Source organism: Phyllostomus hastatus, unplaced genomic scaffold (assembly GCF_019186645.2).
Source record: "Phyllostomus hastatus isolate PE091 unplaced genomic scaffold, TTU_PhHast_1.1 phas_contig_495, whole genome shotgun sequence".
Lineage (NCBI taxonomy): Eukaryota > Metazoa > Chordata > Mammalia > Chiroptera > Phyllostomidae > Phyllostomus > Phyllostomus hastatus.
This window is the reverse complement of record NW_025333895.1, coordinates 8698586-8715416: the sequence shown is the minus strand read 5'-3', so window position 1 is coordinate 8715416 and position 16831 is coordinate 8698586. Positions and strand designations below refer to the sequence as shown.

The 16831-nt window shown below is 71.4% G+C and overlaps 1 protein-coding gene across 2 annotated transcripts in view; it reads left to right on the top strand.

Annotated features, from left to right (window-relative positions):
- The window catches only part of COL5A1 (collagen type V alpha 1 chain), a 105647-nt gene that overhangs the window by 29671 nt on the left and 59145 nt on the right, over positions 1–16831 (top strand). For both annotated transcript variants that reach the window (XM_045846024.1, XM_045846023.1), the window contains exons 4-11: positions 254–416; positions 6870–7001; positions 7539–7676; positions 7777–8019; positions 8912–9079; positions 9217–9273; positions 13310–13351; positions 13550–13612. In XM_045846024.1, coding sequence (XP_045701980.1) covers positions 254–416; positions 6870–7001; positions 7539–7676; positions 7777–8019; positions 8912–9079; positions 9217–9273; positions 13310–13351; positions 13550–13612 — 1006 coding nt within the window. The remainder of the gene's footprint in view (positions 1–253; positions 417–6869; positions 7002–7538; positions 7677–7776; positions 8020–8911; positions 9080–9216; positions 9274–13309; positions 13352–13549; positions 13613–16831) is intronic.

Sequence of the window (16831 nt, the reverse complement as noted above, 5' to 3'; positions counted from 1 at the left end):
GGGCCTGTGGCTTCAGGCTGCAGACCCAGGCTGGGAGACGGGGCGTCGGGGGCTCCCACAGGGTCGGGGGGGGAGCCTCTTGTGGCGGCGTGTGCTGTGGCTGGGACTTGAGCAGAGGCTCTGCCCCACCGCGGTGGTGCGGGAATCAGATCGGGGCTCCTTCCCCGGGCCCCCAGGCACGGGCCACGGGGTCGCCTGTGCCGGTGCTCCACGACGGCCCCCTGCACCCACCGCGGCCGCCTGTTCCTCGCAGGTGGCACCGAGTCGCGCTCAGCGTCCACAAGAAAAACGTCACCTTGATCCTGGACTGCAGAAAGAAGGTCACCCAGTTCCTCGACCGCAGCGACCACCCCATCATAGACACCAACGGCATCGTCGTGTTCGGCACCCGCATCCTGGACGAGGACGTGTTTGAGGTGAGCGGGGGGGCCGGCTGCCCCCCACGCCGCCCGGACAGACGCCGGCGAGCGGTCACTGCCCGGGGGGAGCCACGGCGGCTGCCGTCCACAGCCCGTCTCCCGCGTCGGGGCCGGCCGGCCGGCGTGCTGCCGTGGTTCCTGCTGGTCTGAGGTCTCCGCTGCAGGCGGCAGGGCCGTCCCCGTCAGTGGGGGCGGCTTCACGACTCTCCGGGGAGCCTGGGGGTCGCACGGAGTGGGACGGAGCTTTGGCTGGTGGAGGTACAGCGGGTGGCGTTGGTGAGCTTGGGGACGCTCGTTCATAAAATGTGGGGACCAGTGATGACACCCCAGAGATGGTGGGGCGCTGGCCGGGGCTCACCCATGGAGCTTGGGCACCTGCTCAGTGACCGGGTCCCTGCCGGGGCCGCTGCCGCCACCGCCCGCCCTGCTGCCGGCGGAGGTTCTGCCGAGGTGGAGGCAGGCGGGCGGGCCGAGGGCGGCGGCGTGTGGCAGGTGTGAGTTAGTTGGACGGTAGCTTTTCCGCGGTGGCTGTGCAGCTCTCGGCAGCTCCTCGGGCCTGGTGGGCTCGCGCTGTGACTTGTATCGCGAAGAGTCAGGAGACAGCTTTATGGACCTTTAAAGAATTAGGACCGCTGTGGTGGTCTGAGGGACAAGTGTCCGTGGCCCCCGACCCCCTGGCTGCCCTGCGACCCGTCTCTGCCCGTGGGACCGGCGGAACCCATGACGCCCGGGGGCCCTAGTCCGTTTTTTAAAATCTTTTGTCCTTCCCGGGAGCCAATGTGATAAAGTTGGGTGGGGCTGCCTCATACTCCCAGCCGCCCGCCCTTCACCTTGTAGCTGGCGAGACAGAATTTTTATTTCTTTTAAAATAAAAGAGATTTACCTCCCTCCACACTTGACCCACATGGCTTCCAGAGGAGGCTTTCCGAAAGGAGAGGCCAGCACCCCGGAAGCTGGGTGCAGCAGCCACCCTCTCCCCCGGAAGGGGGGATCCCCTCATTTAAGAGCCGGTTGGTCCCGCAGGATCCTGGGGGTTTGGTGGAGGGCCCGTCACCCGGGCACCAGGCGCTGCGTTTCGTGCTCAGCGCTGTGTCCCAGACAGGAATTTGTGAACCCGGGAGTCTGTTGGGGGCCCTGGGGTGGTGGTCCCTGGGGTGTGTGGGGCCGCACAGAGGCCCCCGTGTTGGGAGCGAAGCACCGCTAAGGGGGAGAGCCTGGGAGGGAGGCCAGCAAGGCCGACGGCACCTTCCTGCGGAGCAGCGCCCGGTTTTAGCCGGGCGGCACCGGGGCCTCCTGGGTGCGGGCACCAGCCTGGGTGCGGGGCCGAAGCAGCGTCGGCCACCTCCGCGCTCTCGGCCTCCCCAGACCCGGTGCGACCCTGGCGCGACCCTGGCTCTGACCGGGCCGCCCTGCGGTGCGGGGAACATTGGACATTCCAGTCCCTTCCGGAGCCACCAGCTCGCTGTTCCTGGGGGTTTGCGTGTCCCGGGCCCCGCCCTCCTCCTGGACGTGGCTGTGCTCCTGTCCGGCGAGCGGCAGGGGTCCCACCGTGAGGCTCCGCCCCGTGGGGGGCAGGTGCCCGGCGGGGCCGGTTGGGAGCCCTTCTTCGGACCCCTGGTCAGAGGGTCCTGCGGCCGGCTGGCCGCCCGGGCGGGGCGGGTCTCGTTGCAGGCAGGGCCCCGGAACGAGGGCCGTGTTTCTGGAAACGGCCGGCCTGCCTGCCAGGGAGCGAGCGTGTGTGCCCGGTGCGAGGGGACGGGGGGGTGCGTCTCCTCGAGCTGGGCGGGAGGCTGGTCTGGGTCAGCGCCCGCCGGCGGGGTCCGAGACAGCACGCCGCCTGTGTGCCCAGCCCCCGCCAGCCTTCCCGCCCCCGGGAAGCCGTGCCAGGCCCCAGAAGCAGCCCCTGCGCCTCTGTCCACCTGACCCCGGGAACTGGGTCCTCGGAAACCCCGGGCACCACCTTCCCCGGCCAGTGTGCACCCCAGTGGCGGCTCTGGCGCCGTAGCCCTGGCGACGCCCTGGCCCGTGGGGCGTGCGCAGACCGGGAACCTTCCAGGAACAGCCAGCACCAGCTGCGCTCGGGGACAGCGGCCTTCCCTGCGCGATCAGTGACCTCACCGCCCATCGGCCTGGACTCCTGCCCAGTGGCGGTGGCGGGCAGCCTGCTGGCCGCGGGCCCGTGACCAGCTGGGCACCGGGAGGGTGTGGCTGCTCAGCAGGGTCAGGTGGGAGCGGGTGACACGGGGACACGGCGCGGTCTCCTGGAGGTGTTGGTGCCGAGGGCGCACCCCCCTGGACTCGCGCCTCGGGGGGCCGGGGCGGGCGGCCAGCCCTGAGGACGTGCCAGTGCCGGCCTGGGTGGCGCTGGGCGCTCGCGGCCCAGGCGCAGCCAGCAGCTGGGGTGGCTGTCTCTGCCCGGGGGGCCAGGGACACCCCACGAAGTCACCAGGCCCTGCATCTGCTGTGGCCTGGCCCGGACGGGCTGACGGGGCGCCTCCAGCCCGGTCCCGTGGAGTGACGTCGCCGTGGACTTCCCGACGCGTGGGTCCCGTGGGAGGGTCAGCGCCCGGGGCTGCAGGAGGGGGGTGTCCCAGCGTGGGGGCCTGAAGTGCTTCAGGGGCTCCAGAGGGAGGGCGCACACGTGGGGACGGCGGGGTCTTGCCGGAGGGGCGGGCGGTGGGCGGCTCTCCTGGAGGAGCGGCCCGGAGCTCTGGACGCTGTCCCTGGGCCTCGCCCGCGGCAGGGGCCGGGGGAGGGCCGGGCGCCCAGGGGGCTGTGGGCAGCTCTGACAGCGCCCGGCGCCCCCCCCCGCCCAACCCTGCCTGGGGCCTCGGGCCAGCCCGGGAAGGCGGGGCTGCTGGCTGCTGGTGAGGACGACGGGAGTGGACGCCTGACCGAGCCCTCCACTGGGGTCCGCATGGCGGGCACACAGGGCGCCCGACCCCACCGCGGGGGGAGGTCGGGTGTTATTAGAGCCACAACGACAATAGCGGTGACCCTTCCTGTCACTAGCTCCCCTGCTGTGCAGATAGGGGGCGGTTGGGGACGTTGGCCGGCCCAGCTGGGAGGGAGCGGCTGGACTTCAGCCTCCCCTGCGAAGGGCCTGTTCACCGTCGCTGCCCTAAGGGTGTTTGGGTGGGGGCTGAGACCCCTCCGAGGAGGGCCGTCCCGGGCTGTGGGGTCTGCACCGCCCTGGGAGCCCTCTGGTGGCCTTGGGAGGAAGTCTCTGAGGCGGCGGAGGGTTCCCCCCAGCCCCCACCAGCCTGTCCCAGGGCTGGAGGGCGGCCCAGCCGAGTCGGGCAGCGTGTCCGCCGGCCCCCGCCGTGAGAACACGGAGACCCTTCTCAGAGGCGGCTCGCGCCCGCGCCGTGCTGGCTTCGTGCGGACGCTCTCGGCCCCGGGGAGGCCAGGCGCCTGGGGCCCCCGTGCGCTCAGGAGCCTGCCGGGCCGGCCGCTGCCGGCTCAGACGCCCGAGGCCCGGGTGGGGTGGGGCGGGCGACGGGCCACGAGGACGCCTCTGGTGGCCGTGAGTGGGCAGAGAGACCCCGAGTCAGGCCTGACCGTCAGGGAAGCCGAGGGCCGGCCCCGGTTGGCGGGAGGGAGCCCGGGACGGTCTCCTGGCAGGACACCAGACCACAGATGGCTGCTGTCCCCCCGGGGCATCGGGCCGGGGCAGCCGAGGGGAGTGCCTGAAAGAGTGTTGGGCGCGGTGGCAGAAGCTTCTAGTGGCTCGGGCAGAGCCTGCTGACCCGGCTGGGGCAGGAACAGGACAGAATGGAGACCGTCGGAGTAAGGGTTGGTGTGGGCAGAGCGGCCAGCGGCTGCCCCTCTGGGCAGGCGACCCGGGCGGCCGCGGGGAGGCCTCCTGGGGTTGGCACCCGCGCACCTGCGTGATGCACGGGCGTGGCCTGGGCGCCCGAGGTGGGGCCAGGTGCATGCAGCCTGCATTCCCCAGGCCGGTGGGGGTGGGGCCACCTCTCCGCCAAGGGCTGCCAGGGCGGCATGACGGTGTCGGGTATGGGGACTTGGGGCCCAAGGTGGCTGCGTGTGCGCAGGATGCAGGACTTGACTCCAGGGGGACCAGGCGGCTCTGGGGTGCGAGCCGGGGGGCCACAGGTGATGACTCAGAAGTCCCCTCCCCCCGTGCCCTTCCCAGAGGGCTCCTCACTGAGCCCCGGTGCGTGCACCTGTGACACGGGATGAGGGGAAGCTGGCCCTGGCTCTGTCCTGGAGCGGCTGCGGGGACGCGCGGGGCTGGTCCGTGGGACGCACAGAAGGGGACAAGGACGGGAGATGCGGGACAGCTAGGCTGCGCTGGGCAGCGCCCCCGAGGAAGCCCTCCGGTCGGGGCTGCGGGGGGCCCAGCACTGGGTGGGCTGCGGCTGTGGGTGGGGACCCAGTCCCGGGCCCCTGGTGACGCCCCAGCACCTCCGAGGGCAGCAGCCCGGGCCGGCCAGAGGTGGAGTCACCCTCCAGTGTCCTGCAGGCGCCCAGGGACGGGGCTCCCCTTCGGTTTCCACTCAGAAGGGGGTCACCCAGAGCAGAGTTGTGCACCAGTCCTGTGCACACACACCACACACACACGTGTGTGCACACAACGCCGCACATACATGCACACATGGACAGGTGTACACGTGTGTGCACACACACCACACGCACACAGATATACGTGCATGCACGTGTTTATATACTGACACATGTAAACATGCATGCAGGCACACACATGTGCACACACACATAAATGCAAACCAGACACTGAAGATCCTAAAAGTGGGCGGTGGGCTTGCAAGTTGGGGTGCAAGGCTGCCTCTGGCGGGGGACGATGGCCCTCCCAAGGTCGAGGCCCGGCTGCTGGAGGGCCCGGGGGGGGGGGTCGGAGCCGCCCGCCTGCGAGGCCACCTGGAACGGAGAAGCCCTGGGCTGCCCTCAGGAACGCCCAGGACTGTGCCCGCCAGTGGCGCTGACCCGAGGTCAGCCTCACGGAGCTGGCGCCAGAGGCCACAGGCCGAGGCCTCGCTGTGGGTGGTCCCCACAGTCGCAGCGGGGGGGCTTGGGGTCACGTCCCGGGAGGCCACCTGAAGATGCTCTCGGAAGCGTCACGGAGCTGGAATTGCTGGCTTTCTGGGTGGGAGGAGGCATGTGCTGGGTCAGGGCAGCGAGGGGCGTGCCGGCTCCCGGTCAGTGGGTGGTGGCCGCAGCCCCGAGCACGGGGAGCTGGGCTCGTGAGGGGTCAAGTCCAGGGAGCTCGACCAGTGTGCGGTCGGGGTTCGCGGCGTCACCAGGGCAGGGCGTGTCTCTGTGCCGGCGTGGGGGACGCAGGGGTGGCTGAAGGGAGAGGCCGAGGCCCCCAGAGGCTACGTCCCGTCAGGGGTCTCCAGATTGGGGGGCGGCTGGGATGGACAGTCTGGCACGCGCCCCCTTGCTTCAGACGGGAATTTCTTGGCTCCGATTGGACGTTTTGGAAGGAACCGGAGGGTGTCCTGAGGTCTCCCTGGGACGGAAGGAGGGGCACTTTCCAAGGGGCCGCCCGGGGCTCAAAGCGGAAGGTGGGACTTGGGTGAGGACGGTGAGGGCCCTTGTCAGTCCGGGCTGCGTGTTCAAACGGCCGGAGCGTGTGGACCCTGGTCACTGTGCCTCAGTTTCCTCCTCCCCGCGGTGGGGCGGGGCAGCGGCCAGATCCCCGCCCTCGGGGAGAAGCATTCACGAAAAAAATGGGCGCGTTTTCTCGGCGTGAAAACCCACCTGGAGATTGGTGGGAGGAACGATTTTGAGCACGTACCAACGTCTGCAGGGAAGGTGGGCGCCGGAGAGGAGGGGGCCTCGCGCTCCCTGGGGAGCTGGAGCCCATGGCACTGTCTGTGTGGGGACGGGCTGCCCGCGGCGTTCGGAGCTCCGGGTTCAGCGATCAGGGCTTTCAAACCTGGGCGTCGGGGGGCCCGTGGGTGGAACCGTGCCTCAGGGGTCAGGGGTCCCGTGGGCCTGTGCTGGACTGGAGGACGGTCACCCGTTCTGCCATTGGGTCGCCCCCACTCCCCCCCCCCACCGTCTCTGGGCCAGATTTCCCACAGAGCCTTTGGGGAGTGGGGGACGGTGACAGACTCCCTCCCTGGGACCATGTGCTCCGCTAGCACTGTGCTGCACATCCCCCCGGGGGCCATCCGGGGCCCCACGCTTCGTGACTCCGGGGGGACAGGCCACACCTGCTCCTTCCCGCACCTGTCTCTGCTGTCCAGGTGCAGGACGGACGGATGGCGGGTGGGTGGACAGATGGCGGGCGGGTGGATGGGGGGGCAGCACACCCCGGCTCCAGTGGTTTTGGGGGGCAGCCGCTCGGAGGGGAGGGCTGGCTGAGGACAGGCTCCTCCCCTCCTGTGAGAGCCCAGGCTAGCGTCCTGGGTCCCGCGGGGGTCCCTGCGAGCCGCCTGTTCACGGGCTCGTGTCCTTCCCCAGGGCGACATCCAGCAGCTGCTCTTCGTCGCCGACCACCGGGCGGCCTACGACCAGTGCGAGCACTACAGCCCCGACTGCGACACGGCCGCCCCCGAAACCCCGCAGTCCCAGGACCCCGGCCCGGACGACTACGTGAGTCGGCGGGGCGGGCAGGGTGGGGCGGACGGACACAGACAATGGGGCAGCTCCCTGTGGCATGCCCCCTGGGCGGGAATCTGGGCCGAGCCGCAGAGGACATTGGTCCGGAAGCCTTCCCTCTGACCTTCAGAGGGTTTCTAGGCGAGGAGGCGAGGTGTCTCTGGGCCCTCTGGCCTGTGACCGGACTGGTCAGGCCGTCTGAGTAGGGATGGGGCGGGCACCCTGGGGACTGAGTCTGCGGGGGGTGGGGGGTGCTGCCTGGAGCCTGCCCAGTAGGGGGCGCTGAGGGCCGTCCGCACAGAATGGCGGGTCCTCTGACCCCCAGCGTCCGCGCGAGGAGCCGCCTGATCCGTGCGCTCCGGGAGGGCGCCCTGGGCGTCGCCCCCTGGCCGCGGCCCGCTGTGGTCTGGGGCCGGCTCTTCTCGCCCTCCTTCCCGCACGGGGGGTGGAGGGGGGCTCCTGAGCGGCGGTCCTTTCCCGTCCCCGCCGGCCCCGCGTCCTCAATGCGCTCATGCGCCGGTTTCCCCCCAGTACCCGGACGGAGAGGGCGAGGGCGAGACCTACTACTACGAGTACCCCTACTACGAGGACCCCGACAGCCCCGGCAGGGAGCCCGCTGCCACCCAAAAGCCAGTGGAAGCTGCCAAAGAGACCACGGAGATCCCCGAGGTCGGGGCGGGCCCCCGGGCGGGACACGGGGGGCGGGCGGGAGGAGCTGTGGGAGGACGGCGGGGTTCCGCAACGCCGCCCCTCTCCGCCCGGCGCGCAGGAGCTGACCCCGCCCCCCACGGCGGCCCCTGCGGCGCCCGACACCAGCGAGGGGGCCGGGAAGGAGGAGGACCCCGGCATCGGGGACTACGACTACGTGCCCATCGAGGACTACTACACGCCGCCCCCTTACGAGGACATCGGCTACCCCGAGGGCGTCGACGACCCCGACCAGCCCCCCGACCACGGCGCGGGGGCGGAGGTCCCCACCAGCACCACGGGCGGCGCCTCCAACTCCTCCAATGTAATTGGTCTCCCTCCCTCTGGGCGGGCGGGCCCGGGGAGGACCACCGCGCGGGGGCGCTCCTCGGTTCCCTGCCTCCGCCCGGGTATCCCGGGGCGGCCGTGCCCCCGGGGACGCCGAGCGGGGCTGGGATCTCCGACCCGCCGAGTGGGTCTGTAGACTGCAGAGCGGGCAGCGTGAGCCCCGTGCCCGGTTCGGGTGGCGATGGATGCGGACGGTGCCCGCAGCCCGGGCCCCTGTGTGTGGCCTGGGCGGGGTCGGGCGGGGTCAGGCGGGAGGTGCGCGGGCGGGCGGTGGGCCCGGATGGGAGGAGCGAGGCCCGCCCTCCGGGGAGCGAGCGACGGGGGCGTTCCCAGCGGGCGGACCTGGCCCGAGGGTCCGCCAGTGACCGCGATGCGGTCATTTGCAACATGGCACCGATGTGCGCCCCCTCCCCCCGGGCCTGTCACCCGGTTTCCAGATTAGGAAGGAATGCAGCCCCCCACGCGACACGGAGCACAAGCTTAAAAATAGCCAGATTCTCGTGGGCCACAGAGTGGACCCACGGGGTTCTGATGGGGCCAGACCCCTCTGCGGTGGGCGGGGGATGGGGGACATGTTGGCCCCAGGCCCCGGGGCCCGTGGAGGGGGCCCGACGTCCCCGAGGTTCCCGATGTCCCCGGCACAGCCCCAGGCAGCCGCGGCGTCCCGGCAGGCGGGTGGGTGACAGCGCCTCCTCGTGGTGACGGTGAGAACGTGCGAGCAGAGCGCCGAGGACCCCGGGAGCTGGCTCTCCTGACAAGCTGGACTCCAGGCTCCTGGGAGGCCGCGCCCCCGGAGCCCCGAGGTCGTGGGCCCTGCAGCTGACCTGGCGCCCTTGGCCCCTGGTGACCCTGTTCCCTCTCGCTCCCAGCCGGCTCCACCCCCCGGGGAGGGGAGGGACGACGCGGAGGGGGAGTTCACCGAAGAGACCATCAAGAACCTGGACGAGAGCTACTACGACTCTTACTACGACCCCACGGCCTCCCCGTCGGAGGTCGGGCCGGGCATGCCGGCCAACCAGGACACCGTCTTCGAGGGGGTGAGCGGCGGGCCGGCGTGGGGAGGGCGGGGCTCCCCCCGCGGGGCGAGCCGACCTGCTCCGCGAGCAGAGTCTCCGGCTCCCGCCGCCCCGCCCCCCTTCCCCTCACCCTCTCTTCGTCGCGTTTCCCTCCCCAGATCGAAGGGCCGCGGGGCGAGAAGGGGCAAAAGGGAGAGCCCGCCATCATCGAACCGGTAAGGACGCTTGCTTCCCCTCTCTCGGGCGGGGGCGGGGGCGGGGACAGGGCGGTCACAGTGTAGGGGGGCGGAGCCGGACCGGCCGGACCCCTGCGCCTGGCCCTGGGCCCCTCCGAGGAGCCCCGTGACCCCGGGGACCGCCCGCACGGCTCATCGCTGAGACGGGTGGGGGTGTGCCCCACGAGGGTGCAGGCGGTGGGGGGTGGGTTTCGAGGTGTCGGGACTCTGTGCCCGCTGTGTGGAGTGGGGCAGAGCCTCTGTGGAAGGTGGCAGAAGGCTGGGCCCCCCGAGCTGCAGATCCTGGGGGGTAGTGGCCGGGGCGGTCCACCACGGGCTCCTCCCCCGTGGCCTGCGGTGCCCCCGGAGCTGCTCACGAAACCCGTTGGGGGGATCCCGCAAACCACAGTGCACGGCCTGGTTCAGTAAAACCCCGCCCTGCCGGGCAGCGGGGTCACCCGGTCTCCACGAGTGGAGCCGCAGGGAGGGGGCGGTCCTGATGCCCCGCATGGGGCGAGGGGGCTGGCGGGGCCCCCTCAGCCCTGGGGTGCTCTCTGACCTCAGGGAGCTGGGCTAGGCTGGTGGCAGTGGGGTGTCCCTATGGCCCGAGAGCGCCCCAGTTGGGGCCCGCAGCCCACCCACCCCTGTGGCAAGGGGCCCCGTGATCATCTGGGTGGGCGGGTCCCATGTGCTGCACGTGCAGGGCGTGAGGGTGGGCCGGGAGGGGAGTGGGCGGGGCTGGTGGCCGAGGTCCACCCCGCCACGTCCTCCAAGTGCGGGAGGGAGTGCCGGTGCAGCTGCAGGCCGGTCGGGGCTGCGGCTGGGCCGAGACCGCTGCTGGGACCCAGTTCCTGTCCGACTCTGGGCTCCTGGGCGGGGGGCCCAGTGGCCTCCACGCTCCTGGACACCTGGGGGCTCATTCAGACCCTTGCCCGATGGCTCCCCAGAGAGGCCTGGAGCCCGTGACCGGGGCCCCTGGGACGTGACCCGTCTCAGGGTGGAACTCCCCGCGGGCAGAGCGCCCTCACCGGGCCTGTTCCCAGCCAGGGAAGTGGCCGAGGGGCCAGGGCCCTCTGGTACGGCTCTGTAGCACCCCCGCCCCCAGGCCTGTCCGGGATCGGGGACCCGGGACAAACATCTCTTCCTCGACTGGGAAGCCTCCTCTCCGGTGCTCTCTCTGGGTCCCGGGAAGACGGGCTTGTCTGAGGGGTTGGGGAATGGGGCCCAGGGGAAGGGTGCAGAGGCGCCCGGGGGGCACCGAGGCCAGGTAGCCCCTTGCTCAGCCACGAGGAAAGTCCCGGCACCAGTGTCGACGGCCCACTGGGTGCAGCCCAGCCTGGGGACTGTCATGGAAGAATGGGGTGCAGGGAGCCACCCCCGTCGCCCCCCCATGGTCGGAGCTGGGCTTAGCTCACAGGGCGCAGGGCCCGGCGGTGAGGTCTCCCCGGATGGCGGGTCCCCTGCTGGGCCTGCTGGTGACTTGGGGTGCCTTGTGGGGTGCTCCAGTGCTCCAGCGAAAGGTGTGTCTTGCCCTGGGAGGCCAGGGGGGGCACCCGTCTGTGGAGTCCGGGTCTGGGCCCCTCGCTCTGGGGGGCCGGGCTGCACCCCTGTCTGGAGAAGCTTCCTGGTTGCTGGCAGAGCCCGTGAGGAGAGCCCTGTGTCCCCTGTGACACCTGGGTGGGGGGGGGGGGGAGGCAGAGACCCCCGGGAGCTCGTCTGCAGGAAGCCCATCCCGTCCTCACGGGGTGGGGGGGGGCCCGGCCATCTGGGCGCGGGCAGGGGGGGCTGCCCTCCCCTCCGGCCCGAGTGCCGTCCCGCCCAACCCGGTTGGAGTGCCCGTGGGCCCATGGCCATGTCCCCGGAGGGACCGTGCAAACACTTGGCGTTTCTCAACCCGGAGCACCGCCAGCTGTCCTCGGAGTCTCCGCTGCATCAGCAGATGGCCGGGTCCTGGGAGAGGCTGACGTGGCCTCCCGGCCCGCGGAGGTCGGGGGGCTGTTTCCTGTCCCCCCGCCTGGCCCAGCGCCCTCCCTCTGGGGGACGTGACTCACGGTGGACGGAGCGGAGCTCTTGGAACTGGCTCCTTCTCCCCGTCATCTCAGGGGCTGGCTGGCCGTTCCCACTCAGGCCCGGCCCCTTCTGTGATTTGTCGGCGATATTGGGGCCTCCCTTACAGGGCGGGAATCCCCCCCCCCGCCCCAGAGTGTTCTGGGTAATCAGCGCTGGGGCTCCCGGCCGGCCGCCCTGGGACCTCGGGGACCAGGATGCCGCAGGTCGGTGGCTTCCCTCCCCCGTGAGCCCCTGTCGTAGCCACAGAAGCCACGGGAGCCACCGTGCCTGCCTTCCCCCCGTGCTTGAGCGCACGGCGGTTTTCCTGCGGTTTTCCTGCGCACGGGGTGGGCCTCCACAGAGAGTTCCGAGCGGCGAGCTGGCTGCCCCCCCCCCCCGGCAAGCGGGGTCCGCACCCTGCTGGCCCGTGGGCAGGGCTGGCACGCCACGGCAGGGCCCCCTCCCTGCGGCCCTCACTGCCCCGGTCGGCGGTGGCCCTGGGGGTGCGCCCCTGGCTGGCTTCGCCTGGGAGAGCGCAGGCCCCCGCCGCCAGGCTCGCCGACTCCGCGGTACCCGGCGTCCCTCTCGGGAGACCGCCGCCGGGAGAGCCCCAGTGGGCCGAGCGCAGCAGCTGGCACGGGCGGGAAGACAGCTGCGGCCCCGGGCCCCCCCCCCCAGGCCCGTGTTCCACCCCCCCCCCCCCCCCCGATCCCGGCTCAGGCGCTGAGCCCGCCGGCTGCCGCGTCCCGGGAGGCGCCGGCACGCTGGCGCGCGGAGGTGTTTGCACAGCCCTGTGTACATCTCGAGGACAAACATTTCTCCGCGTGCGCATCTGTGTAAACACAGCGTCCATCCTCGCAGGGACCGTGGAGCCCTGGTGAGGCAGGGGCCCCCACCGGGCGGCCCCGGGGCTGACCCTGCGCCCTGCTGGGCCCGACCCCCTGCTCCCAGGAGGTCACACCAGGTTGCACAGGGACAGACCCTTTCTCAGACAAGTCCAGGGCACGATGGCGGTGTGCGCCCCAGGAGAAGCTGCTGTGCTTCCTGGGGAGGGGTGTGGGTGGGGTGGGGGCAGAGCCAGGGTCAGTCTGGGGCCCCCACACCGTCTCGGCCACCACCAGGACCGGCAGGGAGGAGGCCATCACGGTGCTACCAGGTCCCAGGAAGACCAGACACCACCTTTGCTGCGTCTGCAGCCAGCGGGTCCCGAGGAGGCGCGGGCCCTTCCTCCCCTGCAAGGTGGTGCGCTGGCTCAGAGCCCCCCGGGAGTGGGCGTGAGACCCAGAGCACAGGGGAGGGGGCCAACATGGGAGGGGGCCGGAAGTGCAGGCCCGAGGTGGGCAGCCAGCCGACTCCCCCTGTCCCTTCTCCAGTGGGGCACTGACGCCCATGGTCCCCTCTGCTGCCCACACCCCCTCTCGGGGACGGGCAGCCTTGTCCCCATTTTGGGGTAAAGATGGTGAGGCCTGGTGGGGCCAGAGGCAGGTGGGCGGCTGGAGGTGGAGGTGTCCGGGTGCCCCTGGACTCGGCGGTGTGGCGCTCTCGCCCTGGGCTGCGGCCGGGCGGCGGGGCAGCAGTTGCTCCCTGGAGGGAGGCGGGGGCTGGAGGGTCCAGGACGGCCTGTCTGAGCAGTGACGGTCCCTCGGGCGGGGCCTGGGACCCCTCCTCCCTCAGGCAGCTGTGGCCCAGGGCCTGCGCAGCCTCTGCCCCTCAGGGAGACGGGGAGACCCTGCCTGGGACTGGGCTCTGGGTCCCCGCTCCCCTCTCCGAGTCGTGAGGGGCTTTTGGAGCTGCTCTGAAGGGCCCGTGGGCGGCTGCCCTGGCCATGCCGCTGCTCCTGGGAGTGCTCCGGAGGACGGTCACCGTGGCTGCACCCCAGCCCCCTCCCATCCCCAGCATGGAGCCCGCAGACCCCTGCCGGGATGGTGGGCGCCGACCCGGGCCTTGGGGTGGGGCCGGGCTCAGACTCCCTCCCCCTCTCTTGCAGGGCATGCTGTTGGAGGGGCCCCCCGGCCCTGAAGGCCCCGCAGTGAGTGTCCCCTTCCGGTTCCGTGGTGTGGGGGGGTGGTCAGGGGCGGGCCCTCAGGGACGCCCCCTAACACCCCCGGGTGGGAGAGAGGGCGCCCCCTGCCCTTGGCAGACACCCTGGGGCGCAGCCAGGCAGGAAGGGCTCTTGCCTGCGGCTGCGTCTCATAAAACTCTGCTCTGATCCTGCTTTTCCTCCTAGGGTCTCCCGGGCCCTCCAGGAACCATGGGTCCCACCGGCCAAGTGGGTGACCCCGGAGAAAGGGTAAGGCGCCCCGGGCTGCGCAGGCTCGTCTGCACGCCCCCGCCACGCCGCCCCTCCCGCGGGTGGCCCCGGCCCCGCGTGCGCGCTCATGCCGCCCCTCGGGGGTCCCGCCCCTCGGGGGTTTAGGGAGCCCGACTGGGGCCTGCCCTGCGCTGGGGGCAGGGGACACTGTAGGAGTTAGACCTTGGGGGCAGCGTCCCACAGGGGCCCACAGCGGGCCCCGCAGCCCCGCGTCCGAGTGACCGTGACCACGGCAGCTGCCGCGTCCGCGCCCCACAGAATCTGCACGGACCCCCCTCCCCCCCGCTCCATCCAGCTCCCCCTCCGTGGAGGGAGCTTGCTCCGGAGCAGACGGCCCGTCCCGGGGTCGCCCTGGCCAGAGGGACGCCCCACAGGGTCCCTGCAGCAGAGATGAGGGCTGGACCCAGGAGAGCGCAATTTCACTCTGACACCTAGTGGGCCTCTGGGGTACTGCAGCCTGGGGGTTCCTGTCCCGGGGGCCTGATTTCTTTTCCTTTCGTTCCGTGCTCCCCGCTGTCCTGGCCGGACTGGGCGTGGGCGTGGGCGCGCTCGGTGAGAGCTGAGTGCCGGCTAGGCAGCGGAGGAGGGAAGCTGGGAGGGTGTGTCCCAATAGGGGGGCAGGCGGGCGGGCGCTCACCCCCCCGGGGCCCGGCGCACGGCCCGGGGCAGAGCAGGCCTGGGGCTGTCGATGGCTGGGTCTGGTGGTGTGGAGGGGCCGGTGGCTGCCTCCTCGGGGGCTGCTGGCGGGGGGTGGGCCTCGGGGCGTCCAGGCGACGAGGCAGATGGAGCAGCCAGGTCCTGGGTGAGCGGTGGGACAGGGACAGGTGCCCCTCATTCCGTGTGGCCGGGTGACCTCAGCCCGGGGGGTGGGGGGGCCTCCAGCAGGATGCCCCCACCGCTCTGTCTCCCTCTGCCCAGAGGCTTTGGGGGCCCGGAGCGGCTGGGTCTCGCGTTGTGGCAGGGACTCGGCGGGCCGCCAGGACCGGAGCCCCCGCAGACGTCCCCTCTGCCGCCGCGGAAGTTCCAGGCCAGCCGGTGGGGGCCTCTGGCCTCCCCACCTGGGGACTTGAACTCTGCAGCGGGGGCTGCAGTCTCGAGCCCAGCACGCCCCAGAGGTCTGCGTGAGGTGGGGCGACGGCCACGTCCCCCCCCACAGAGGGTCACCAGGTGCACCCAGGGGAGTGGCTGAGCATGCACATCGAGGGGAGGGGACCCCACGGCACAGCAGATGGCAGTCCTCCCTTGGGAGCGGGCCAGGGCGCCGCGCCGTGTCCGTGTGCGTGGGCGTCGACGGAGCCCTCTCGGCCTCAGCGTTGACCCCTGTCCAGGTGTCCGTCTGTCCACCGGTCTGTCCAGCAGCACAGACACCCACCAGGTCTCCGAGGGGCCGAGCACAGGTCTGGGACTGAGGCTGTGGATGCTTGTGGCCCGAGGGCCGCTCCCACCCCTGGGTCCTGGCTCGTCGGCGGAACCGGCTCAGGCCAGTGGCGGCGGCCCTGCGGGTGCCCGGCGCCCCGCGGCCCGACCCGCTGCTCCGTGTGGGGGGGGGGTCCGTCCTCTCCGTGGGCGCCCTAGTGCCTGGTGCGTCTCGGCGGGGAGAGCGGGAGGAAGAGGCCGGCGCGAGGGCCCCCGAGGATGGACTCGGCGGACGTGGGGCTGCCCACGTGTCCCTCCCGGCGTCCGGTGCCACCGGGCACGCCCGCAGGAGTGCGCTCTTCGTGCAGACGCCGCGTGGACGGCGCCCCGCCCTGGGAGACGCAGACCTCTAGGTTTAAACTGGGGGGTTTCATTGGGGGTCGGCCCCGAGGCAGAAAGTTCAGCCATGAGCAGCCGTCTGCGTAGATTTCCAAGAGCCCCGCTGGGCGGCAGAACGTGTTCCAGATTGTTTTTTTAAGATTTTATTCATTTATTTTTAGAGAAGGAAGGGAGGGAGAAAGAGAGAGAGAAACATCAATGTGTGGTTGCTGGGGTCCGACGCCTGCAACCCAGGCACGTGCCCTGACTGGGAATCGAACCTGCAATGCTTTGGTTCGCAGCCCGCGCTCAATCCACTGAGCTACACCAGCCAGGGCTGCAGATTTTTTTTTAAAACAAGTTTTTTTATAAAAAATCTGAGAGCTGCTTCTGAGATGGCAGACAAGGGCCATCGGCCTGGACCGATAAGCAGTGAAGACGAGAACGACCCTTTGACCCCGCAGCCCGCCTCTGGGCCTGCCCTGAGAAGGCACCCAGATGCGCAGCACGGCAGCAGGCACGTGCCCAACCCCAGGGTGGCCCCAGGGCATGCAGCCGCAGGACGGGTCATCTTCGATCCCTCCAGGGCCCCTGGACGGCCGGGCACAAAACGAGGCCCAGCTCCGAGGTGGGCCGGGGCTGGCAGGACAACACGCAGACGCTGGTCTCACGCGAAGGGGGTCCCGCCTCCCAGGCCACGTCCCGGCCCCCGTGGGCTTCCTCTGCGTGGACGGACGTGACCCCCGGCGACCTCCGGGGCAGCAGCGAGTGCACTGTGTCTGAGTCCACGGGAGGTGGCATCGCAAGAGGACGGGGGTCGCTCCCCTCCAGGAAAGGGCAGGTTCACGCGGGAGTGCGGCCCCGGACGGCTCCGCTCCCTCCCGGGGGTCCCAGGGCAGCCGCCCCGGGTCTTGGTCTTCCCGGCCGGGCATGGGTCCCGTCTCCTCGCTCCGGCGGGGTGAGCGCACGCCGTCCTCCGTGCAGGGGACTGGAACCCATGTCCCCGAGTTCCCCGGGAGGACGGCGGATGGGACTGCTTGTTGGGTCGGCTTGGTGAGCTCTCGGCTCGATGAGAAACAAACTCCGTCCGCCCTGGGCTTGCGGGGCGCCTGCCCGCGTGGGCGAGAGGCTGAGTGATGAGGAGCCCTGTGTGTCCGCTCGGTCCTGGGCCGGCCGGAGCGGGCCCGAGGGCCCACCCTGGAGGGGCGTCTGTGTGGGGCCCACCTCAGAGACCGGGGCAGCTGGACACGCGGAGGTCCCGGCGGCATGGTCCCTTTGCTCCAGCCGGCCCCCTGCGACTGTCCGAGCTGTGGACACGCCTCACGGCCTCGTCCGTCTGAGCAGTGCCACGTGGGTCGGTGGGGCCGGATGAGGGGCCCCGACTGACGGTGCGGGGGAACCGGGCCTCGAAGCAGCCCGCGGGGGGGGCCCACACGGCCCTGGAAGGGGTGTCCCGGAGGGGTG